At 39.1% G+C, this 27092-nt stretch overlaps 1 protein-coding gene and 1 long non-coding RNA gene across 12 annotated transcripts in view; one reads left to right on the top strand and one right to left on the bottom strand.

The window, feature by feature from the left end:
• The window catches only part of LOC127477058 (uncharacterized), a 32056-nt gene extending 31046 nt beyond the window's left edge, over positions 1-1010 (top strand). Inside the window, exon 7 of the long non-coding RNA XR_007906832.1 lies at positions 961-1010. This is a non-coding gene — a long non-coding RNA (uncharacterized LOC127477058). The remainder of the gene's footprint in view (positions 1-960) is intronic.
• Positions 1-27092, bottom strand: part of NTNG1 (netrin G1) — a 497227-nt gene that overhangs the window by 52416 nt on the left and 417719 nt on the right. For all 11 annotated transcript variants that reach the window (XM_051800381.1, XM_051800372.1, XM_051800440.1 and 8 more), the window contains one exon: positions 3823-3995. In XM_051800381.1, coding sequence (XP_051656341.1) covers positions 3823-3995 — 173 coding nt within the window. The remainder of the gene's footprint in view (positions 1-3822; positions 3996-27092) is intronic.

Below are 27092 nucleotides of genomic sequence, written 5' to 3'. Positions count from 1 at the left end.
CTCCCTTAGATGGAAAAAACAGACTTTTAAAATTGGAGAAAGGATGTATTACTGGGACACTGTATTACTGGATTATATAAAGTGTCCCCAGGGAATTGAAGTAATATATGAAGGGAAGTTTAGGCTCAAACCAGATAAGTTACTTCTATCAACATGTTCCAGCAACTATTTACAGAATTCACACCTGAGTAGGGAGGGTATAATGCTAGAGCTGCATTGCTGACCACAGGATGGAGATGGTGACATAAAGTCAACAGAGTAAGGAAAATTACATTGGCTGTGCAGAGAGTTTACACAATACTGCAAAAGTTCATATGCTCCAACACATAAGGCCTTAAATCAGAAAGTGACAAAAGACATGAAGCTTTTACATACCATAAATGATGCTGCTTGTAGCAAGTAATCAGACAACCCACAAGAAGAGAAGCTGATTTAGTTCTGGAGTAGGTACATAGGACCCAAGTCAAGAAGTAGTTATCAGAGAACCACTTCTGGACTGAAAGTCAACATGTTTTTGAGAAGGAAAAGGATAAAAAAAAATCCACTGCAGTAATATTTAAGCTTGAGAGAGTGAGCAGCGAGCAGCTTAAAATGAGGAAGTTAGCTAAAAGAAAAATGAAAAGAACATCTAAAAAGATATAATGCAAACAGCATGGAGGCAGGCTGGAGACAAAGTGTATGAGAGACTCAGAATAATCACATATAACTCATATATTTTTTTTCTTAAATTATAAAAATCAACTCTCTTTTAAGCTAAAAAACCCAAACCCCAAATTGAAAACAGCAGAATGTAGATGATTTTGGAAAGACACCCTTCAAAAGTGTAAGTCTTCTCAATGAAGAAAGATGGGGGGGGAAAAGCATAAAATCTGTCAATTTAAATATAAACCACAGTATTTTGAGAATCAACTTTCTCCAGACACAAAAGTTAATAATTCTTTTTTTTTAAAATAACCACAGTAGAAGCAGGAGGCCTCCCAGAGAGATGACTAGGAAGACAAGCAATCAAGGTATTATTAATTACTATTATGGTTAATTAATAATTTAATATTGAATCAAATGGTTTAATTAACATTGAATTTAATAATTTAATTGAATTTAAATTGATATTGAATTTAATTAATTGTTTTCACTGATGTTCACAACAAAGAAGGTTAGAGAGATTCTCACAATCTGAGGAATCTTCTCAATGTTTGTCATCATCTGAAGTAAATGATATCTAACAACAAGAATTACCATAAGGAGATGTACACCTAAGAAGTATTTTGAAGGAACTTAAGCATGATGTTTCTGAACTAACTCCTGTAGCATATAACCTGTTCCTTATGCCAGCCTTGATGCCAGAAGAAATGTTTTAACTGTGGTACCATCTTAAAAAAGGACTCAAGGACTATACTATACTCCTTATAGTAACAAAATATAAAGCAGACAAATTTTTATGCTATTGTAAAAGAGCCATGTTGTTGTCATGTCTACAGTATTGTGTAGTTTTAGCCTAAGCAAATAAATAACAAAAAAAATAACACCATGGACCCAGAAGAGACGAAGAAAGCACAGATGACCAGAGATGTGACACAGTTTTATGGTAAGATGAAACAGACCAGGATTTGTCATTTAGAAAATTGGAGTGGATAATGTCACGTCTCTGTCATGATACATGGTATAACAGAGCTAAATAGGGGTGTGTTATTCTATGTTCCTTCCTATCTAAGGAGGTACAGGCTTAACCATTTAAAAACATTTAAAACAAACACCATACCTTTCACTCATTATCTCATTAAAATGTGAAATGTATTGCCATAACATATCACTGAGATCAAGCTTATATTAGCTGGGTCTCTCCCGCTGCTCAGCAGTGAGCAAACACTGCGATTATGATGGAGGGTCCAGCTCAAAAAGCCAGCTTATTGCTGGTGACTGAGAAGGCAAAGAATAAATCCTTCCTGCTTCTTCCTGTTTGCCATAAATTCCTGCTGCTGATCATTGCTGAAGTCAGGATTTGAGGGGACGTGGAGTGTTCGTCAGCTCCAACAAGGTTCCGTTTTCATGATGTTATCATCATAATAGTAATAATAATAAACCTCAGAAATGACTGCCTGTTATTTGTGAAATGTTTTGATTTTTGACAACTGGGTATCTGATGAAATTCACTAATATGTTTTTAACATAAAGTTGTTTTAACAGGCTTCAGACATCCTTTAGGTGGGCACTAATTCCACTGTTCCGTCTGGTGTGTGCTCAACTGCCTGGAAAGGAGGTAACTGACACAGCAAGCTGCATTTAGCAAGATCCCTGTTTTCATGTTCAGATGTACCTTGTCACTAGGTTAGATGAGAAGCAGCTGGAGTAGCAGCTGCATTTTTTTATGTATACATATATTTATAAAATATGTATGTATGTGTATACATATGTATGTGTGTCTATGTAAAAATATACAGATAAAATATACAGGTAAATTCACAATTTTTCCCAAACATAGCTTTAAACTATTAATTCTGTGAGCCACACTCACTTTTTGTATGTGAAAAAAGTGAATACTCTTACAAAATGTTTTTCCCCAGCTTCTTGGAAGTTCATTTTTTTTTCTGCTCAGTAAGAATTTTATCATAATTTCATGCCCCCACACTTCATGGTCTGTTACTTGGTCTATTACTCTCACATTTTACTTGATAAGGTCCTGCTTCCTATGATCTTCATTTCTGAGTTTTGATTCTTCACAGCTGCTGCTTTGAAGTCTTAGATAACATTCTGAGCATTGCACACTGTTCTTGGTTTTAAACTTTTCATTCAACTGCAGTTCATAGCTCTGTTTCTCCCAAATAATTTTTCAATAAATGTTACATTCTAATATTCTAAAATGAATGTTTTGCTTTTAATCAGGGCAAAACTGTGCACTCCTTTCTTAAAAAATAGCTAGTAACTTCTGTCAAAAGGTTTATTCTCATTTTCAATCCTTTCTTCAAAGGATTTTAAGTCTGTTGTTACTCAGTTCAGGAGGATTCTGAGTCACTGTGTATTTCATATGTGCAGGAAAGTGAGAACTGACGCTCATACTTGTCTTTGTGCCCTCTCTTTCACCACCATATTCTTTTTGACCTAATCCTGTCCAGGACCTGGCAAAGCAGCTGTCAGTAACTTACTCCTCTGGATAATATGAAAGTGTGCTGGAATAGTGAGTATGTGTGTTGTTGAATGGCTGTTAGCTGGAACCAAGCAGACATAAAACCTCAGGTTTAGCCCTTGCTTTCCCTCTTGATCTACAAGATCTAAAAGAGTGCAGATGAATCTGGACTGCAGGTCACCATCAGGTAAATATTTCCCAACCTTTAGATCTTTAGTTATTAATTTGAAAAAATTGGTCTGTGGGTTTTTTTTCACTTTCTTGAACGGACAAAATATGAGCAAGGACCTCATCTCACATGTTGAGCTGAGGGTGTTTCCAATCTCAAGGCAATAAGGATGTATGAATGGAGAGCCGAGGTCACTGTGGCTGGAGCAGTACTGCAGATATTTGCACTGTTTTCTCTCCTCTGTGTGTTTTTTCTGGGAAGAGTCCTAATTTTTTCATACCTTAGACCTTTCTGTGCAGTGTCCACAGATATGTCTATGGATACAAACATGCAGTTCTCATGTAAGTTATTTACAACCATGTGAGAGCACAGATGATGCATACTTAGAATTAACACTTGCAAATTGACACCTTGTTCAATTACACACACATAAAGAAATGACAAACTTTTGCCAGCATTAATCTTTCTTCAGAGTCATGATATGGGGCAGAATTATAATAATGAAATATCCTTATTATACAAAACTACTTACAGATATTAGCAGTGCCCTTAGGTATAGGCAGATAAGAACCAGGGCTCCATGGTCGGCCCTGGTAATTCTTCTTGCATTTTCCACAGTCTGGGCCAGTTGTGTTATGCTCACATTCACAAAGCAGTCTTTTGTTTTCTTCTTTACAGCCAGTAGCATGAAGGTTGCACTTACACCTATTTTTAAAAGGCAAAAATAAAACAAAGTGGGATATTATTTAGGGGTGAGGTAGGTTTGAGTTCAGATCATCTTAGAAAAGCATGTTCTACAGCAACCACTTGATCTCTGTGTTGTGGCTGTAGTATTGTTCTGCCATGCTTTGTAAATAGCAAGTTGTAGTATCTTCAGCTTGCACAGACCTAAAAGTAGAAATTTCACCACAGCTCCAAGATGCTGAATCCTTTCTTGTTTTCACTAATTCAGCTCCACTGAGAGCAACTAAATTATTCATAATTTTTACTACAGACTGGTCTATAATCTTGTAGGAATTCAAGAGTTACTCACTATTCCCAGGAACAAAACAAGTGCTCTGCTCATGTCCTTAGAGAATCTGGCCCAAATTAAGATCCAAGTTAGGCCCTGAGAAAACAGACTTCAGTTAAATATCCTCTGCAATGCCACACTTTGGTAGAAGGGAAGCTCACTATAATGATGTCTTGCCATTGTTGTTCAGAAACTAGTGTCTTGCTATTCTTGTTCAGCAAGTGCTATTCTTGCTCAGCAAGTACTATCTTGCTCTGAAAGGAAAAAAAATTTCCTGCTGTAATTTGATATAGCTGTAGTCGCTGAAGGTCAGAGGAAATATTTTGGTAGGCACACTTAGTTTTACTTGGGAAAGAACACCTAATTGAACCTTGTGACAAAATCATTAGATAAACCGGATTCTGCATCTGGTCTTCGAACAATTGTATTTTCTTTAAATTCCCCTCTTTCCCTGAAACTGGGACACTTACAGAATGGGAAGTTAGTTTCATAAACAGTAAGGCATTGTCACCTCTTTCCATCCCTTTCCAAGAGATGTCAAAGTCAGCTCAAATCTGTTTCTGTTGGGGGCTGGAGGGAAAACTAGTATTTAACGACCTTTCCTGTTTGTTTTCCTCATGATTGTATATTTAGTGATTTAAAGGGTTCTCATGTGGGCATTTGTCACCTGTTCCATACAGTGACCAATAATTAGAGCAAAACAACACATGGAATGACCAAGTGCAAATTAACAGCTGTCAAACTGACTTCCATTTGGAAGGAATATGACCTGAAGCAATTGGCCACGTACGTTTATATCCCCAGGGTAAAACAAGCTTGCAGTTGTCATAAGTGGCTGCTGGAGAGAATCCCTAAGAATATGTAATACAGTAGATGGTGGATCATTCTCCTCAATGCTAGAAATGAGACAGATGAAACTGCTGTTATTTGAGCAATGCTCATTCTAAAGAAAAACATGTTCAGCACCTTTAAAATTGAAATTGCCAAAATGTATTGAATATGCTAGACAACAGAAAGAGCGAGTCATTTTTATACACTGTCCAAAATATTGGTGCTTGAAGACTAAATCAGTTGTGGATTTTCAATGACTGGCCACTGCAGAATGAAAGATGCCTGTCTGGGTGTCTGTGGATGAGATATGCCTATTCACATAGAGATTGAAGATTTTGGTAAATGGAACTGCTATTAAGAAAAGCAATGGGTGATTTTACTGTCCACACAAATATGAAAATGGAAGACTCCAAACAGGAGAGATATACAATAATAACAAGACCAAAAAATAGGGTCAGAGGAGAAAAGCAGGAGAGACTGTGGAGTCACTAGAAAAAATGAGAGAAAGGAAGAGACTGGATTTCTTTCTGTAGGAGATTTCTGTTTTATTGTAGGGACTCATCAGTGTCAGAGGCAGCAAACTGTTCTAGGCAAGAAGAAAAAAAAATGGCTGATTCTGAGGAAAAGCTGTAGTTCCTAGAGCTCTGAAAGGGTGCTGCAGACTGGTAGGGGAACAGAGGTGGGGGAAAATAAATGTATGTCCATCTGCTAATGGGTGTAAATGTGCACAGCTCTTTTAATAAGCACCCAAAAATAAAGAATGGTTGTGTCAGAAAACCTTGTACAAAATCTCTTTGCACTTCTTAGATGCTGTGCTTGTCTTGTTCCTGGAGAGACAGACTGATCCTTCTTTGGTTTTGCTTGTAGACAGTGCTGACACTGAAAGAGAACAAAAAGCATCTATAGAAAGTAACGTGGATGGTACCACGTCTGGGGAAAACTAAGCCAGCATCAAATTCTGTGGTGTATGTGGAGCCTTTCTTTAGGAAGGCTGCACTAGGAACTGGGCAATCTGTCCCAGGGACCTCATCAGAGTGTACATATGCACAGTCTTGGAGACTTGCAAAGAGAAATGTCTGTTGTGCTTGAGGGACTGACTTCTCTGAATGACTGAAAGAGGTAAATGTGTGTAGCAGGGCTAAGAGATGACTAGAGTACAATAAAAAGTTAATTCTATCTGTAGGATAAGCAGTAAGAAAAATAGAAATATTTAAGGTTACAGAAAGAAGACTATTTAGGTAAAAGTACCATCCAGATGGACCATGAGAGAACCACTCTAGTAATGAGATACACTGTGGATTGTGAGTGGTGTGAAAACAAAGCAGCAGTCTGGGCCTTTGGCATTTCAGCTGTCAATCACCTGAGCACCACTGATCTGGTAGCTGACTTGGACTCCAAGCAGATCACTGTCAGGATGAGGACATCAGCTTCCTATGGAAGACTGCCCAAGTTCAGCTCTTTTTTAAGGAAGGTTACCTTTCTTTTGTACTCCAGAGGTAAGGAAATATTTTGTTACCTTATAGAATATCCATGATGATAAATTATTACTGAAAATCCTAGGTACCATTAAACACTTGCTTTGAAGGCAGTTCCTAGCTGTTATTGCTTTAAATCTGAGACAGGAACAAATGGTTTATGAGATTTACATACAAAGCACATTCAACGCCAAATTTCATATAGCCTTTGTTGATCCTCCCATTAGCAGAATGTTGTCGCTTTGGCTGCATGTATAAGAATGGAGGAGTTCTGAAAACCTAAAGAACTGATTTGACATCCTGTGTATTGAGTTCAAGATGACGATATTTTTTGTGCCTATACAGCTCTTGAAATCCAAAGAAAAAAGCCAAAGTCCTGTGTGAGGTATTACGTACACACGCCCAGAAATGCAATTCCTGGGTAGCAGTGGGTGGGTAGCAGCTGCTTGGCAGACCAAGTAGGTTTGCCTGTGCAAGAAGAAGGGACGACAGAGGGAGCTGTAATAAGTACAACAGGTTTGAGAATACAGGTTAAGGTCTGGCAATGTGGGAGGACGTATGCTGCAGCCTGTGCACTGCACTGGCAAACAGCCTAAGGGCAAAATATCATGTAAGGACACAGCAAATGTTAAGGGCAAAGTGCAGTTTTGAGATACAGTACATGCTCACTGTAAATGGCACTGCTGAGGTCTAATGCTTGTATGACTTTACAAAGAATGTCGGAAGTCCATGATTATAAATATCAACAACTCCATGGACAATTAGGTCACATATGGGGAGATGCAGGCCTTGAAATAGCTTTCTACCTGAAGGGAAAAACTATCTGCCTATTATGTCTGGTGACAGTTTTTCCAGACTTTTGTTTTTTTTATTGCTCCTGGTGGGGGGCAGCTCTGCCAGTGTTGAGCTTGTGGAAGTGAGTGCCTCTGCTCCACAGTACTTGCCTGCATTTGGAAACTTCCACCCTGATGTTGCTACAGCACGGCTGATATCCATCTTTCCAGTTCAACCTGTGAGGACTCTCCCTGCTAAGCAGCCTGGTTACAGCACACTCAAGAACACATTTCCCTCAACGTGCAAATTCAATTTGGAATTGCTGGAGATTGATATTGCTGTCCAACACTATAAACTCTAATTGTGTGGGAGAAAAAATTTGTTTTTCTGACCACTCATCTCTGACAGACTCATTATTTTGTCATAAAGCAATTGAAATGATATTTTTGGCAGTTACATAAGGCGCAAGAAGCACTCTGGCGTGCTGAAGGAGCAGTGCTGTTGTAGTGGGAGCCCTGGGTGTGCTGTGTTCCTCACAGACTCTATTTACATACAGACAACTGACATTAAAATGCTGTAAATATCACCAAGGTAATTGCTAATAGCGTGCTGACGCTCGCATGGGAGTGCCAACCAACAGACTGGGGGGCACGTGAGGGGATCGTTTATGTTGAAGAGATCATTCATGAGAAAGAAAGACAAGAGAAGCTCTTTGATACATTTTTAACGACTAGCCATATGTTCCTCACTTAGAAACATCTTTGAATCATTCTAGGTCATTGCCAAAGTTTGGAAAATCAACTTAAAACCAACTTGGAAGACTTCTGCCCAGACCCTTTGCTTTTACATGCCACGAGTTGGCTCTCTGCTCCCAGGTAAACAAAGCCTGAACTTGCAGAGGAGTTGGTATGTTTGCTCTTCACGTTCCTGCCCACATATTGTAAAATACCATTTTACTGCACAATTTTAATTAGGCATTTTAAAACACTCAGGAATGTTAGGAGCCTTAGTCAGCTTCTCGGTGCTAGCAACTACTTCCAGCACCTTGTTACAGTGGTCCTAAAGGACTCGGCCATGCTTTTCATGACATCAAATGTGTTAAGGCTGTCATCTACATTATGCCTCTCAAGCTTACTAATGACCTTAAGGCAGCTTCACCAGTGAGAGTTCTAATATGATCTAGACAAAGATGAAAATTCCACATTACAAATAGATTTGAAGTAGAGAAGAGATGTAGGTTGAGAAAGTGAAAGTCAAAATATAAACACCCTTACAATATACCATGAAATCTTTTGGGTAAAACCAGCTTTGCATTATTTTTCAGATTTTAAATTTTTGACTCTTATGAGGCAAATTCAGCATAACTTGAGAAACTGTATGTACAGGTAAATTACAAAACTTTTGCACCATTGAGTGTGCAAGGTAAACAACATGAAAATACTTAGATAAGTCTGATTTTCCTTTAATTTTTTCTAACAACTGGAACATGTTTTCATTGAGGCTCACATTTGCTGAATATTATTATTCATTATATCGTAAGATTTTTCCATGTCATGTCAAAAAAACCCACAAAGTGTGCTGGTCCTTATCCTAATTTCCAAAGCTTAATAGATTTTGTGGGGATGAAAACAAGTATAAAGGATACTGTCGTGAAGAAATAAAATGGCTGCTGGCCAATTTATTTCTGCAAGGATGCAACAGACAGTGAGAACACGCTTACATAAAAGTGATAACAAGACAATTACTGCAATCTCTGCTACCAGTGCTCACTGTAGGGACTACCCATCTGAAGAAGTTCTGAGCTAAAAGGGTAAAAAAAAAAAAACCTAAGGAGGGTTGACAATCAGAAAATGGCATGGGTTGCGGCTGCAAGTAGCACTGCTGAACAAATGTTCATGTGAAGCAGAAAAGTAAATGCTGGTTTCTATTCTCTTTTTTTTTGATTCATATGAATATCTCAGGTCCACGCTGCTGTAAGGAAGCAAACTCCAAAGAAGGCACTACATATTTTTCTGGAATTTAGAAACAAGATCCCTCTGGTCTGCTGGTAAAATGTAGACACTGTAGTGAGAGTAATGAAATGTGAGTCCTCTTTTTCACTTGTTTATTTCTGGAAATGCCTTCTGCTGGTCACCAGTCTTTTTCCCTGTCCTTTTCCCTGAATTTATCTAATACATCATAATCTCCCACTGAAAAAAAAGTCCTTTGTGGAATAGGGCTAAATCAATAATAAAGAATAAACAAATTCAGTAATAACAAATATAACGTTGTATAGGTAGATATATTATTCTTTCATTTGCAAAGCAAGGACTAATGTTGGATCAGGTTTTTAAGCTTCTTAAATCTGTAAGTAGCTTTGTGGCTAGAAAAGAAGTTTAACCTGCGCTCAGTAATCCTGCTGCACCTTAGTACCTTAGAATCCAGAGATTTACAGAAGCCTCTTCAACTTTATTCTTCACTGTTTCGTTTTCACTGCTAAATTCGGGAGGAAATTGAATTAGACTCCCACAGGCAGTATGGAAAATTGGGGAAAATAGCTTCTTATTCTCCCTCAGCTGAATATAATATATCTAGTGGGGAACAGCAAAGCCTAGGCACAGAACATGTTTGCTTTGCTTTCTCAGTGGCCTACTTCCAAGCAGTTCGGAGAGCTTGAAATTAAAAAAAAAAAAAGACAACAACAAAATCCAAAAGGGCAGCATAATTCCCTTTCCCGCAGTCCCAAGGCTCACAGAAAGCATTCAGGGCATAGTATTGCCCATTGTTTGCACTAAGCCAGCCCAACATTAAGAGAATGCAAGTGCTAAATTTAATATAAGATTTATTGTGTTCATAAGCTAGTAAACATTTCTATATACTATCAAGTAAATCCTGGCCAATACAAGTAAGAACTATCAGATCACTACTGACCAATTTATATCTCAACCTGTATTTGATTAGTACATTGTCTGATGCACACTGTCTTCTTTCTGAAGGGGAACATTAGTGGGACAGGTCCTTCTGCCTTGCTGCTCCTTTTCCCCTGCCACTTTCACACAGAGGGCCACAAGCTACCATACCTTGCCAAATAAACTGTAAATGTTTCTGAAATGCAGTAGTTTACCAGATGACATCCTTCCAGACAAACAGAGGCAACTGAAAATGTTTACAGGCTACATCAACAGCACTCATCACAAACACAGAAAGGAGAAGGCAGTAATACTGAGTAAATACTGAGGAGCAAACTCCTCAGTATTTAAGCATGTGAAACTGTTCTGATTTTGTGGCTAGATAAAAAATGTTACAGATCAAGAGATATGAAAATAATCACTTTCTTCAGTCTCTTAGATCCAAAGTCTAAAAATAATCCACTGTTGCTTATGTCTAGTAGAATAGAACAGCTAATTCTGAGTTATTTCAGTTTACCACATAAAAAAATACTCATCCTTAATATTAAATACTTGGATAAACCTAGCCAAGTGGAATGGGCACATGCTTTTTCTAACTTTGATTTCATATTCTCTAAGTGTTAAAGCAGAAATAAATGTCTGAACATATACCCGCTGTTAGCTGCTGAAGAGAACCAACTTCCATTCCCTTCCTAAACATTCATTTTTGCTTTTTTTTTCTTCAGAGATATTAGTTTTCATTGAAATGTGTCAATAAAGAGAGTGGCTATAAAATCTGCTAGGGTTTGCCAGCAGCATATTCTGCAAATAATTTCACTTGTGAACACAATTTGCCAGATTCTTAGCTGATGTAAATCCATCTGGCTCCTGTAGATTCAATGAATTTATGTTAGTTCGCACTGCCTGAAATGAGGCCTAATTTGTTTCCAGCTTTCATTCGTATTATCCTAGGCTTGGTGGCTGTATTTTTAGATAATGGCAGATAATCTTTTTATAATTTTCACTGGCAGGTCCAAGATCTTGAATAAGCCTGGGATGGAAACTGGGAGTTAGTGGAAGATAAGGAGCCCAGGTGTGATGTGCTTAGAGACAGGACTGCTGAGAAGGTAGGATGCTTTACATTGTTTCTATGCATCTATTTTGGTCTAATTTTTAACTTCATAAATAGGAAGCTTTTCTTATCTACATGAAGGATGCTGAATGGGAACAATGGCAGTCATGTCTCTCTCAGAGTGGAAGCAAAATCTCTTGTTAAGATGAAGACCAATAACGACAGTTTCTTCCAGTGCTACCAACTGATCATTTAACACTAGTGGTTGTTTGGTAGGTTCCCAGACTACCAAAGAAGAATTGAGATGTACTTAGAGTTTATATCCTTTGCTTTTTCTCAAAAATTAGTTTTTCTTTTTCCTTCTCTCTCACTTGAGATTTCCTTCTTTTTCAATGGAATCTCTTTAGTCTCACCCACTAAGTTGCTTTATTTCACACTACAATCAATGTCTTGATACATGGAAGGGATGAGATGGCAGAGGGGGAAGCACGTGTTGCAGAGGTACTACACAGCTAAGGTGTTCTGAGTTGTCATGATGTATCTCCTGTTTTCATTAGTTTGCTCCAACTATCAAGAAAAGCTAGGAGACACTAAAAACCTGAATAACCTCACTTCCCATACTGCTGTGTATCAGAGAGACAAAGGCTACTGGGACAGGAATGCACTCTCTCTCCACCAGCTGGAATAACAAAGTCTGCTTGGCAGTACCCTGCCATAATCCATCTGATAGTGCAAAGAAGTTAAGAAGCACAGCATCTGAGATTTGACAACTGCTCATTGCTATCAGGATATTAAGGAAGAAAAGATTTTATTATTTTAAATTTTTTGCTGCTGTCCAATATCCTGCTTAGCCAGCCTTAGTTTGCCATCCATTATTAGGCGGTAAGGCATTATCAACAAGTCTATAGACACAAACAGATACCCAAAACACACTTTCTGTTTTAATTGCTATAATACCACCTGGCAGAATTTAACCACTTTATCACAACAAGTGTAAAAGTCTGTACCACAACCTGGTAGATATTTAAGAATGTGGCACACAAACCTCAAATAAATGACAGATCAATATATCATTGCAAAGTTTTATAGCTTACAAATTTAAAAACAGAAATTAAGAAGTCTTTAGGAGTCACTGTTAGTTTTCTTTTCTCCCGATACAAATCTGAACATTAGACTGGAAATTCCCAGCATTTTGCTAATGTGCATCACCACTTTTAAGTTTATTGAGAAACCAATTTTCCTGGGTTTAATTTAATTAATAAATACCAGTCTTACATCTGCTCAGCAGCAATCCCAAGAAAGCTGCTCTAAGATGCTAGTGATTACACCAAACTTCCTGTCTTTATTTGTAAGTAGTATTTCACAGCATCAGCTGCCAGCTGGTATCCTGAATTCTTTTTCTCAGCACAACACTGAAAAAGAACAATTTGTTGTGTGGGAGGTCTAGAATTGTGGTCATTAAATTACCATCCAAGCGGACATGCCTACAATACCATTCAAAAATGTTGTTTAACTGTCTGCAGTGGGGGAAATTTTATTCTCTCACGCAGCAATACCCTAAAGTGAGCTGTTACAAATTTGTGTCCACAATCGATGTTGGATGGACCTGACTTAAGCAGAAATACCTTTACTTTAAGCTTAGAGAATGACTCAGGGTGTAGACCTATTGTGTCACAGTAGGGAATAAAGTATTTTCATGAGACATTGGCAGGAGAGCAGCATTTCTGCTACATGAGAAACAAGGCAGGTTAATTTCATACTGATTTTGGTAACTTTTTGAGAACTATAATAGAGAAAAGCAGCATAAAAATATCCATGGTGCGCGCAGAATTCAACACCAGGGAAACCAGTTCTGTGAAGCAGTACATCTGCTGCTCTTTTCAAAAGATTTTAAAGCATTTCTGTTTAAGAGACCTCCCATGGACTCATTTAAAAGCTCAAATGTGCCCCTAGTAGTCACTGCTGCAGAGACGGTATATATGGAATAGCGGCGTATGGACTGTAACTGGTTGCCTCCGAGGGAGAGACAATATGCCTTGTGCTACTCTGAGGAATACTCCTGAGAGGAGCAGTGGGTGTAAGCCCTGGCTCAGGGCAGAGACACCCTGCTGTCCTCAACGGGTGTCCTGCACAAGGACTGGCCCCTGCAGCAGCTGGTAGGGCGGGATCCTGCATGTGGGTAGGGAAGAGGTGCAGAATAGCCCACCTCACATACACTGATTTTTGGACACCAGGCATCACTTGACAAAGCAAGATCTCTGATAGCTTTAATGCAATGAGTAGCAAGGTCCTGTTCCTACTGCAGTCAGTAACAGGAAAGGTTTTTCTCTGGGTGCTGATTATCAGGATTCAGTGAGGAACCTTCTCCCTTGCTCATTCTCTGATAGGCATCTGCTGTGACTAGCTCTACTTTTAACCCCTCTTGTTCTGTTTAAGTCTGCAGGTGAGGGGATTTTACAAATCAAACAAAGCTCTGATGAGACTTCCACCTCCTTTCCAAAAAAACACCAAGACCATGGAAAAATTCTTTCCAAGAAGAAGGTGGGTTGTAGTTGAGAGAAAAGCAAACACAAAGCAGAATAATTTACAGAGGTTGTTTAACCCTTTCAGAGCTGCTGGTTCAAGCCAACTCATGGCAGCTCCTGTGATCCCCAAACTGGGCAGGCTCCTGCAGCGACAGGATTCATGCAGGACTTGCAAGGAAATGGAGCTGGAGCAAGGGATAGGAGCCAGCAGGAAAGATTTGGGCAGTTGATCAGGAGGTTGCACTTCTGTTTAAAAACAGCCAGAAAGGAGTCAGACTTTTCTCCAAAGATAAAAGGTCTATTGAAAATATCCTTGGTTTTTTTGCTACATATGTTGGCTGCCTTTTACTTCAGGTGTACCACCAATACACACAACCAGCAATAAAGCACACGTAGAGAACAAAGGCTGAGTTCTCATTCCAGTAAGTTCTGTTAATAAATAGCTACATACAACCTAACAGTCCCTGAAAAGCCCAGGATTCAAGTGCTTTAAATAGAAAAAGTCAGATTTCTTTTCTTTTATCTGTCTTTTTCTATAGGAGATATATTGGGGAAAGGTAAAGAAATATTTATAAAAGCACTCTTTTATTTTCAATATCACCATGAGATGTCTAGGCACTAACTGGACATTTAGAAAAACCAGGGTAAGTGAGGGCATAAGCAGAAATGTAATTCAGGTTGTCTTTTGAGACTCCTGAGAATCCAGATGTGAAAACTTTTCGCATATGATTTAATGGCCTCTTCACGGATATTTTTCCATTACAAATATGTAAATTATCATTAAATTATGAGGACACAGCCTAGCCAAAAACTAATGCTTGATTCCGATAAACAGCTTAATATTCATCTTTTCAGACTTATACCTAGCTCCTCATCTGCACAGAAGCCATTGCCCAAGATTTATCATTGCAACCATTCTGAAAGGCACCTTTTCACACAGGTAAACTGTGTCCTCCTGTTCCCCTCCAGTGGTTTGCTGTTCTGCTGGTTATAGCTGATATTACTCCTTGGTGTTCCCGACTTTAAGGCCTTGGAATCGCCCCTCTCCCTCTGCAGTGCTGCTATGGTTGCCAGGAAGGAAGGAGCGCAAGGGCAGCTGCCTCATCCCACTGCGCTCTGCCGGGTCCTGCCGCTGCCTCCACTCGATGCCGCTCACACGGGCGAAGGAGAAGAACGTGCTTACTGCGAGGGCAGGTTAATTGATCCCTTTTTGAAAAATCATGTTGCTGAACTTGAACTTTAAGGATAATTATAAGGCATAAAGCAGCTCTGTTCTTTTCTGGAGCGTGTTCCGAGGTATTCATGATTCAACTATAAAAGCCGAGGGTGCATAATGAACTGTTCAGAGCAACTAATGCTGACTAAATATTTCAAAAGTGGTTTTGTTCTGGTGTTTTCTTGTGTTTCATTAGGGTTGATTTTCAAAAAGCTTAAGCCTCACAGCTCCTAAAATAATTAGGAATTGGTAGTTGCTTATTAGCAAAGCAGACACTCCCAATCCACTTTAAAATATATACAACTTTTATTGTCCCTTTTTTATTTCTTTTTCTTTTCTTTTAGTTTTTCATCTCAATTGGAGGTCCTAACTTAAAAGAGAAAAGTTAAAAAACCAAACAACATTTCTCATTGTTAATCATGCTAGCCTCAATTTTTTAACTTTCAAAATCCATACAGTATAAGCTCCTTGTCCCAGAATAATTCCCTCTGGAATTATTATGATAAGAATTATTTGCAGTAGTGCCATGTAAATAATTGATTTTTCAGTTCACTGACTGAACTGAAAAAAACTGGGGGAAAAAAATAATTTGTGTCAAATGAAATGCGTTGTTTTATTTACAGATTTTAAATCCCATTTTAGAAATTATTTTCAAAATTTTTTTTTAAGCAAAAATATTTCCAAAGGAAAAATTGTGCCTTTTTTTGAGTTTTCAAAAAAGTTAGTCAAAGCTACTTATTAATGCGAGTTGAATTCTGATACTTTTAGCCATCCCAGACAGAATTTTCTTCTGTGAATAATTCATACTTCAAAAATACTAATCCTTTCTCCTGCTGAAGAAAACCAGATGACAAGCGAGCTGTGGAAGCATGCCAAAAGCACTTAACATCCTCTAGCTAACTTAGATACTGAAAAAGAGCTGTTGGGTCACTTTACCTCTAGCCTTGTTGGTATAACAACTGGCACAATGAAATTATTTGTTGTGAGTAATTTTAAACAGTTCAGGAAATGAAGTTCTAACTGTATCTTTTCTTTTTAATTTGGGAAAACAATTCTTCTTTCATCTAATATACTTCAGTTGCTGACTTGGTGTAGAGAAAGATTACTTTCTTTTTCAAAAATACCACATGACTACTGTTTAATTATAGACACTACTTATTGTTATCTTGAAGCCACTAAACTGGTTAGATTTGCAAATGTTTTACTATTTCATATTAAAGCCAGTGGAATTAAACAAGACAGGAAAATTTTAAAGGCTTTTTAGTATTAGAATACTTGAGATAATCACAGAAGCACAGAATATTCTGAGCTGGAAAGGGCCCACAAGGACCATAGATGGTCTGTGAGTATGATTCCTAATGGATGACTTGGTCTTCTTGGAGCTGGGTGGTCAGAGCTAGGCAGTCCTATTCATTGATCAGAAGCAGCTGGAAAGGAGCTCTTGAACCTCAAATGGTGAAAGGAGACCTGGCTTCTGGCATTGGCCTGGGAGCAGCAAGCAGGTGACATGCACAGGCCTGCCTATCGTGGTACCACCAACACTGGTTTTCCCCCAGGACCAAAGTAGGTCTGCCACTGGGGTTAATACTTGCCCTAACCCCAAACTCACATGACATGGGACAAGAGGCTTTGTGTACGTCTGTGAAATGGGGTTGATGACACTGCTTTGATAAGTTTAGGTGGCAAAGGGCTGGTAGTTTTAAAGCAAAGTCTTAAAATTCTGACCTAATGTCAGATGCAAATAAAATAATGATTGTTTTTGGCCTTCAAGTGCACTGAAACATTTATTATTCATGTTTGTTTTTAACAAATACTGGGTAAATCAAACAATGTTCACACAGAAGTTGCACTGTCCACTGAGAAGCTGCGAACATGTTTTTGTTGTCTACAAAAACAGACATGCTGGGAGGTCGAATTTGATCCAGTGACTATTATTCCATGTACCAGAAGAACTAAACAACTTCATTTATATTTTAAATGTTTCAAATCAATACTTCCCTTCATATTGTGTGACCCCCGCCAGGAAATTCTTATAACTGAAAATTTAAGGAATAGATTGCAAGTTATGAATAATGTAAGGCTGTCATAGGGGAAAGCAAATTGTGAAATACTGCTGACAGAAACAATCAGTACATGTTTATACTGAAGAACAAACTTTAGCAATTCTGTCTTGCATAACACAGTTTTTAAAATCCCATACAAACTTTTCAGTTTTCCCTGAAATGTCAACCAGGCTTCCTCAGCATCAAACTCCACTGGAAAATATACAGGCTGTTTGTGTTCTCAAAGAATGAGCTAATCTGGAAGTAAAATGCTCATATATATATATATATATATATATATAATATAATATATATATAATAAATAGCTCTACGAAAAATAATGGAGAACTACCAGATGCAGGTAAAGAAAGAGCCTGGATTTGAAAAAAAAAGTCATTAATACCGGGATGTCTAGCAGCATCTATTTCTCAAGCAGCAGGCTATTACAAGGAACATATCTAGCAAGATGGGACAGGATCTGATTTGGGGCACAGACAGTCAGATGGTGAACAAGAGCTTCCTTGCATTAAAGCATTCTTTAGGGCATAAGGAGAGTGCTGTTCAAAACGAATTGGGTTTTATTTGCACACGGACAGAGAGTTGCCATCAACTGAAAATAAGAAGTATTTGTCCTGAAGACCTGATGAGTAGGAAGAGACAAGGTGCCCTGAGAGTGTCCTTATAAGAATGCTTGCATGACACAGAGCTTTATCTTTAATGAACTTAGGCATAATTATGAGAAACCTGAATTATAAATAAAAAATCAAGAAAAAAACCACAATGACCACTTTATTAGAAAATATTTTTGGAAGTAATAACTCTGGGGATGAAGGAGTTGGTGTTTGTGTCTGATGTGTTTTATAGCTGTGTTCTCTCTCTCGGACAGAGTTGCAGAGAAGAAGGATGGAGAAAGCTCCACTGGGATTTAGGATGGTGCCCATGGCAGTCATCACCTCCTGTCCCCACCATTATTGTTCATTGTTGTTCCTCATTTATTCTCATGCCTGCTCAGCATTTCCTTCTGTTGACCTACACAAGCCAGGAGGGGGGAGCATTACACAGGACATAGAGTTGCCCCCAGATCTTGTTAAAGCTGTTCTCTGCTTTCACACCGAGCAAAAAACCTCAGGAGAGGAAAAGGGCAGCACTTGTGGATTTTCTGCTATATACAGATTTATCATGATATATAGCAAATGGACTGAACCAAATGACTTAGTGGCCAATATAATCATATCATAAAGGTAACAAGCTTCTGGCACCTGTTCAAGCTGCTTCTAACAGAAGTTGAATGTAGCTTTCAGAATACAACATTTCTATTCCTTTTTTTTTTCCTATGCAAATCACTCCTGTGTTTTGTCTCTGTTTTACCCCTTTATGATATTGTCTGGGTTTTCAGATGCTGACCTACCTCTGAAGATAAAGAACTTGATAAAATAAGAGAAAAAAAAGTCTTAGATTCAAACCACGACAGTCTGTAACAGGATTCTGTTGAGATGCATGCACTGCAGACTGTGAATTCCAAGAGCAGCCAGGACAAAACAGTTGTTGCCTTCTCGGTCTTACTGGCCCTGGCTCCTGTGGCTGCAAGGCAGGACAAGTGCCCTGGGCTGTTGCTGGCAAATTTCTTGGGATGAAGTCTCCCCTACACCTCAGGGCAATTCTTTCTCTTTTTTGTTTGACTAATTTAGTTATAGCAGCTGAATTTTTAAACCTGGTTTCTTTTAAAATCTGCTAAATTTATGAGGATATGAAAAAGTACACATTTTATGTGTTAGGAGTTAGAAGGAAGCTCCTGTATACAGAGCACTGAGTCTGGACTTTGTGTTATATTAACTATGTTTGCATTGCAGCAAATATTTGCACAACTCTCCAAAAGGTCTCTCTTCTGTTACAACATACACTCAGCCAAATTTAAATTGCAGAACCTTTTTCTTTGGGAGTAGGCCTTTTTTGTGGTCTTAATATGGGGAAGACATTTTTCAAAAGCCCTAGTATAATAAAACACAATCAAAATTTAAGAAATCCCTAATTTTTTCCAAGAGTCAGCCCTAAACCACCTTTAGGTCATTTAATTTTGAATGCCAAATGCCTCTAAAAATCTAATGTGATGCTCTTTGGATGAAGCCTTTAGAGCATATATCTCTCCTCTCCACAATTCACAAGCAGGCTCCATGTCAGCTACACTCTACTTGTGCATTTGTTAGTCAAAACCTGGGTATGACTGTACAGTGAGGAAACCAATGAACTGTGTTAAAACTATATATTGCACCTGCTTGTGGAATCATTCTGGTGGTATGGCTGTCTTGCATCCCTCCTCTTTAAAGCATCTATATTTTATGAAGCATTAACAGACAAACAAACAAACACATAGACCACAAAATCCAAAGTCTGCATTAGTCTCCAAAAGTAGCCATTGGAAAGAAGAGATATTTCAGAATCTGATCTCTCAATATAGTCATTCAGTATCTGTAAAAAACAAAAGTGCAGATGTATATTTTAAGACATCAAGTCTAAAACATGAGATATTTGTACCTGTCAGAATGGAGGCTGTTGTGGTCATCTACCTGAAAGGATTACTACTGGAAGGAATCACCACGTTGATAGTTACTTCTGCAGTGACTAACTGATATATCTGATGAGAAGGTAAAATGATACAAACTGGTTTGGGTGTGTAAGGATTCTACACTGTTGAAACTTTCTTTTGAGACATGTACAGTAGAGGAGAAATTAAATGTTATTTTACTTTTCCTTTCATCCAACTGTTTCTCCACTTCCCCTTCACCATTCAGGAAAAAATCAAACGGGAAAGGGGGATGAAACCCTTTACTTCTCTCCATCCCCCACTCCCTCTCCCATCTAGCTTTTGGATTGGGTTAAAAATTTTCAGTAGCAGAATATTAGCAATTAATGACACTCAGATTGTTTGATCTTTACCTCATTAATAACTATAACACACCATTCTGGAACCACAGCTTCCCACCTTTTAATTTTTCTCCTGTGTTGCAGAGAGGAAGTAGCTGCCCTTGCTGGCAGACTGCAATTCCTATGGGACACAAGTCATTAAAAATGTAACTGGCTCCTTGCTGTTTTGCTGTCCTGCTGGAAGAATTATTTCAGGGGCATTCAAAGGAAGGGAGGCATGGTTCCATAAGCACAGGATCTTTAATGAAGCTTGCTAAATGATAAGCAATTTTCTGCATTGACAAAGTATAATAGGTTTACTTTTTCTTTGTAAATTGAGATGTTCCTGCTGAAGGTTTCAATTCCTTCTTTGAGCCACATGGGCAGCGACTCCCCACGCACTACAACTAAAGGAGTCATGATCACCAAAGACAGAAACAAAGACAGTGAGAAATGAGCAGCTGGAGGGATGCAGGGTGTGGGAGGAGGGAAGGAGGATTTCTCAAAGTGGGTCACTGACAAAACAGATGCCTTGTCATACTGCAGCTCTGTCCCCTGTCCCAGCTGCCCTCGCTGCACCCTGTTCCTGCCGTCTCTGCTCCCCCAGTGGAGCAGAAGGTTGTGGGACCTTCTGTGCTCTAACTAGGGGGTGGAAATGGCAGGCTTTTTAAAAAAAATTTTCAATTCATGGTTGTGCTTACATGACACAATCAACAGCCTCAGTTCTAACTGGGAAGAAACAGCTCACAGTTCAATAAATACAATGAGAAAAATCTAAGGCCAATTAAAAGGGATCAGCCACTGAGGGAATGAATATCATGTTCCCTCTCCTGCACAAAATGCTACCAGAGTTTCCTGGACTCCACTTCATGTTCATGTGGCTTAGACTGACTTTCTGAACAGGCCTAAACAAAAGCTCTATAGAAGCATTACCAAACCAAAGAAGTTAAATTACTGTGTTTATGACAACTTCAGTAAACACCATCCCAAAGTCTAAAGATTCTTAATGCACAAGAGAGTTAGAGGGCAAAATGAGTAAAATCAGTTTTATCGAATATAAAAGTCAGAAACAATAAACGGTTCTGCAACCATTCTGTCTTTGGTAACTTGCATTAAAATATATATAAAGTGTTCTGGGAACTGAAGCAATGCTTCAGTTCAATAAAACTAATGCAATTAAAGAGAAAGAATCCTGTTTTTCCTCTGCTTGCAATTTCAAATGAGAGCTTCCTAAAACTTGTGACCATCGCTGGAATCCAATTCAGGACCTCAGCTTATCAAATTCCCAGCTCTGGCACCATGCCTGTGAGGAATTATAAAGTGCTGCTCATCACAACATCTCTGTCTATAAATGCTCCAGATAACTCTGAAGTGCAGACACCCCATTTTGAAACAGGTAAGTGTTCACTGTGAACCAAAATGGCGTCACCAAACATGTGCAGCCTTCAGCCAGTGCTTCTCCTTTTGCAAGGCAACAAAGGAAAACGTGTTAGCACGAAAGGTCTCCCTATAACATTTGTTTAAACTTGGAAAGCTTTGCAGGACAGCACACCCACACAAAGCCACAGGTTTTCTAGATCCTGTAGACCAAGCATCTTATTCTGTAATCCATTCCAGGGATGAGAAACTGCCAGGCTAATGAGCTCTCCTGCAGCCTCCTCCCCCTGCAGGTGCTTCCCTGGAAGGATAATCTTAAATCAGACACTGCCATGCCAGATAAAACTCCCGCAAAAAACACCAACCCTCCCTCCCAACATAGCTTGAGCAAGCCTCAGCAGCATCTGACTTTGATGCAATCACAAACTTCTTTTCCATTCAGACAGTCGGAGCCAAATTAATTCCTCAGCATCTTTAATGCTGAGAGCCATGTCTTGGGAATTTAGTACAGGAACATATTAATCTCTCTAATAGGTGATAGTGCAATATATTACTGATGGGGGAGCCAGTATGTCAGCACTGTGATAGTGACCCTGACCAGCAGATGACTGAATGGGTAAGGGGAGGAGGAACTTCAAGCTCTAGCTTGAAGGCACAGCCTCAACTTTGGCAGGCAGTTCTTCACTCTTGTCCTACTACTAATTTTCCAATGCATTACTTTGTCGCTTGGGTATCCAGAAAAGCTCATTACGAAGGTATGTGACAGCCCCTGATAATACATGTCTGTGGCAAAATAATTGATCCCTCTTTGCAGCAGTGATCTTTAATGCTCATAGGGCATGGGAGGTTATTAGATGGCAGGCACCTTTTGCTGGTCTCTAGTGTAATATGTTACCAGACAGCAATGCGCCAACTATCTATCACTTACAAAATAATGTCATCCCTGAAGAAGGGCCTGGCAGCTGAGGTTAGGGGAGGAAGAGAGTTTAATTATATTTATGGATGAAAAGATGTCCTGAGAAGAGTGGGCAGCCTGTTTATTTATTGGCTGTTCAAAAGGGCTCAACACAATATAAGAAAAAGATCAGGCTTTGCGTTACGGTGGTTCACATTGCTGTTACAGACTACAGCCTTGAAATCAAGTTCAAGATGAAGAACAAAATTACCTCTTACAATATGTGGTTTACTTCTGCAAATGAAAAGGGTAAGAGATGTATTAGTAATGCTGGCATTAGTGGAGGCAGCTGGTTTTAGCTATTTGGTATTTCAGGGATGTGAGTTTAGCATCGTTACTAGAAGTACAGGTTACTATATTCCTATGCTAACTTTCCAACAGTGAGCAGATGGTTACCCTATTACCAACCATTTGCATTTAACATATTGTAATGATTTATATACCACATGTCACCGAGCAAAGTGAAAACAGTAAATGGTAACTAATTAATTGAGTGTGAAGACGCATTTCTCAATGTATATATCCTTATTGTAATAAAATTTTATCTTTTTGGTTGTTAATAGATTTAATGTGCAGTGTAACAGAAATACCGGTGGCAGTTAAATGGGAACCACCATGTCACTCTACGTTCAGGACAGCATTGCTATCATTAACATTTGTAGCACTACTCCCTTCCATGCCTGTTTTATGAGTGATGGTGCACAGAGGACAGATTATAACCATCCACTGTGCTTCTCTACCAGTCTTTCTTAAATGTATTTCAAAGTACTTTATAAATCTTAATATATCAGATACTGACTAATATCATGGAACAACACACATCTGGAGAGGGTGGAAGTGGGCATGCTACATGGCAGAGAGGAAAAACACTGCATAACTACCTCAAAGGCACAAATAGATTTAAGGGAGAAAATGAAAAGAATCAAAAGTCTTCCAGGGAGTTTACAAGGAAGAAGCAGACAACTACTGACATTTTCAAAAACATCAAAGTCAGAAGATAAACTCAAGGGTTCAAAGAAAGAGCATAATTTTAGAAAATTGCCCTCCAGCACTAGAATAGGGGCTTATGTATGTACCATGTATTGCATTATCCACGGTATGTCCCAAGACCTGATCAGACTTAACCTACAGTATAAAGCTATGGATTATCAGTCCCTTCCTGAAATGTTTTTGTTTAGTTTTGGCTTATTTTAAAATGGTGTCCAACACCCCAGAAATGTCAAAATAATTGCCAGTGAAGTACAGCTATGTTACTCCAGAGTATAGCAGCATTTCCAGCATAAAGGTCTGGATGAACTGTTGTGAGAGGAACCAGATGCTGTTCACGGACAGACTCCAAAGCTCCAAGGACTCGCTATGCTGCAAAAATTAAAGGTGGTCTCACTCAGGAGTGGCAGCATGTCAAGAAGTTTCTGCTCCCTCCTAGTGTCATTAGGACACCTCTTGCTATTCAGTATCCTTTTATTTCTACTGTGTCCCACAAATCTAACCAGAACACAGCCTGTTTTTCTGTGAAGGGTTGCAGCTAACATTATGCTCTTCTGAATGTATCAGCAGCCAGACTTCCTCTTGGGAATATTACCTGCAGCATAACTCCTCATCTTTTCCCTGACCATATTGCTGCCTGCTAAATTCACAGCATTGCCATTTGTTTCTGTAGCTCTTTCCTTAATTTTCCATGAACAAGATTATATTCTATGAAAACAAAATTACAGCAGTGTTGAAAAATTACCCTGTTGTTCAACCCAGTTAACAAAATGTTAAACCCGTGCTTTACTGAGGTTTTTTGCACTACAGCCTGCTGTGATCAAGTAGGGACCATGACAATTCCCTTTGTACACGGGTCACTAGTACTGCTGAGGCACATTAATCCCAGAGATGGACTCAAGAGTGAATGGGAGGAAGGGTTCTCACAAACCCCACATAATGATACTATTAGACCTTGACCTTTACTAACTCCCTTTCCAGTTTCTGAATAGGTCTTTCCATGTGACTGTATCACTGGACTTGGGGGACCCCTGGTGGTCTAGTGGTTAGGATGCAGCACTCTCACCGCTGTAGCCTGGGTTCGATTCCTGGTCAGGGAAACTCCCCCAGGCAGATGGAGCTCATCAGCCCTGTAAGACCATCCATCTAAGAGAAGGTCACTCTAAACAAACCTACGTCCTGAGGATCTCACTGCCACTGTCCAAGCTTGCTTGGCCCCAGCAGATGAACTTCAGGATTAAAGGGTGGGCTCAGTTCAGCGCACAGTCTCTCACCTAAAAAATCCACTGCACAGGCTCGAAGGGTAAAGACCTTTCCCAAATCTTCGCTTGCGAAGACTGGCCATACTATCACTGGACTTAGCAGAACTGTCTTGCTTTACATCAGCCTTATTATGCAAAGATGAGAGAGCATAAAAAGGCTGAGAGGTGTGTTTTTTTTCCTGATTTCTTTTAAGCAGAAGCTGGGATACCCTTCTTCCTTCTGTACTCCTCCCTCTTTTCTTTCTTTCTTTCCTTCCTTCTGTCTACTCTTCCTTTCCATCACTTGTTTTCCTTTGTTCCTCCTACATGCATTTGAAGCTCTCTGGATTAGTACAGTAACTTCACTAACACTACTCTGGAGTTACAGGATTGTATCTGAAACTAATCTCATTTGAAACTAGTCTCGTTTCAATACTTCTCATAACACACAGGGAGTGATACAGAGCGTACTATGGCACTGTTCTAAAGGGAAGTAAGAGGACAGACAGCAAAGTTTCAAATATTTCCATATATCAAGAAAAGCCGAATGAGCGCTTATTTATTACGGATAACAAAAAGAGATTAACAGAGTGTCAGGAGAAAGCACGTGGATATTTTGGTTTCAACTACTACCTCCTGTGGCACTTCACACACTGAGAAGTGTCCAGGAAAAATCAGCTCCTAAGCACATGTAATTAGGTACTGAGATAGCAGGTAATACCACCATGCTGAGACCCATGGAAAGGATCAGAATGGAAACTTAAAAGACCCCAAATAAACACACACCAAAAAGTTGGTAGTTCCTGTTACTTGTGAAATAGTTGGAAATTTTTAAACTTTTAATGTGATAATATGTTGTACCACTGCAGCTTTAACCTCAGTCTGAAGGACATTCCTGTGCCAGGAATCATTTGTGTATGTGATCCAGGAGATCCTTAAGCTTATTTCAGTGTTTGCATTAAATTGAACTCTTTTCAAATGAAAAGCTTAAAGGAAAGAAAGTTTCTGCAAGCTATTGGAATCAATGAATTTATTCAGAAAGGCTCTTTGGATAGCTTTTCAGCATACAAAGCAACACAGAAAGAAAAATATTCTCATTTCTTTCATCAGGAGTTTTATCTCTACTCCTTTAATATTCAATGGCAAAATGAATTATACTACAAAAAGGCTTGGTGCATCTCCTAAAACCCCCCGATCCTGCACGATACTGAGCTTCCTTGAAAGACAGCTGGGGGAAATCAGTATGGAAATACTTGACATCTTGCAAAACGAGCCAAGAAAAGATGATCAAATGCTAGTGAGCAAGGGTGGTGAGTGAAACCTGGTGATTTAAACCCACTAGTTTCAAAAGCATATAGCAGAATGAGAGTCCCGGACAGCATTCAGGCTCTACTGCTCTGCTCCCCTTCCAGTCACTCTGACAGACCACACTGAGCTGATGGACAGGACATGTGTTGCTGTGATGGAGGGTGGAAACCAGTATTATCTGAACACAGGCAGGAGTAAAACCCACCCAGGACACCTATATTGAGTAAACCACTGGAGACTGCTCATGTGTGAATATACACTGTGACCATTTAATTATTTCAGTTCCTGATGATCCTAGATTTGTTTACAGAAAATGATGGACCATTTTCCTTAGTGACATATTACAATATATTAAAAAAGCAAATTGCATTTGGCAGTTAAAGATAAATTGACACACTCTTAAATACATACATTTCTTTTTCTTTCCTGTTCTCTAATGAGTTCATAATTTAATCAGAGAAACTGCTAGATTCCCTCCAAATACTAGTAGAAATCTCAAAGGAGAACAAGCTGCTTATGCAAGTGTTCCTGTAAAACAAAGACTATTCAAGTACAGTAAATAAATATTAGAAGCAAGAATGGTATTCAGTTGTCTCCTCAAAAGCTAGGAGCCTATGTATCTTAATATTGATGGTCTGGTTCTGGGCTAAACACCAATGAAAACATTTTCTATTATAAATAAAACGACAGCATTTCTATCTATTATCACTTCCCTAGGGAAAAGTTCTGGTTTTGGGTAAATTACAGAGGGATATTATGCCAAGTGTATGACAGAGTAACATGCAGTTTTAATCCAAGTAATCCATCCATAGACTGGATTGGCAGAACAAGCAAGAGGATGAAACCCAGCAGAGCCCAGCCTCCCCTGTGGGACTGCTGAAGGTGGCAGGGAGAGCTCCCCACTCAGGGGAAGGGCACTCACCCACCCCAAACCCACCACAGCCTCACTGAGCGGTTCAGGGTCATAACTGGCAGGAGGGGTATGCTGACTAAGAAGACAGAAAAGTCCCAAGCCCCTAAGTAGAAAGTATACTTTCCTTTGGAGTAATTTATTCAGATACTGAGATGGATTTAAATTTAGAAGAGATAATGTGAGAGCAAGAAAGTGTTAAAATTGAGGTTACTTTTCATTTGTGTACTGTGAGTTAGAGGTTTCTTTTGCTGCTGGAACAGGAATCGTAGCTGAGATGGGGTCAGAAAACCCTGGGGCTTAAATACA

Source organism: Manacus candei, unplaced genomic scaffold (genome assembly GCF_025592945.1).
Source record: "Manacus candei isolate 608988 ecotype Guabito, Panama unplaced genomic scaffold, ASM2559294v1 h1tg000005l, whole genome shotgun sequence".
Classification (NCBI taxonomy): Eukaryota; Metazoa; Chordata; class Aves; order Passeriformes; family Pipridae; genus Manacus; species Manacus candei.
The sequence above is the reverse complement of the archived record's forward strand: the minus strand, read 5'-3'. Positions and strand labels throughout refer to the sequence as shown.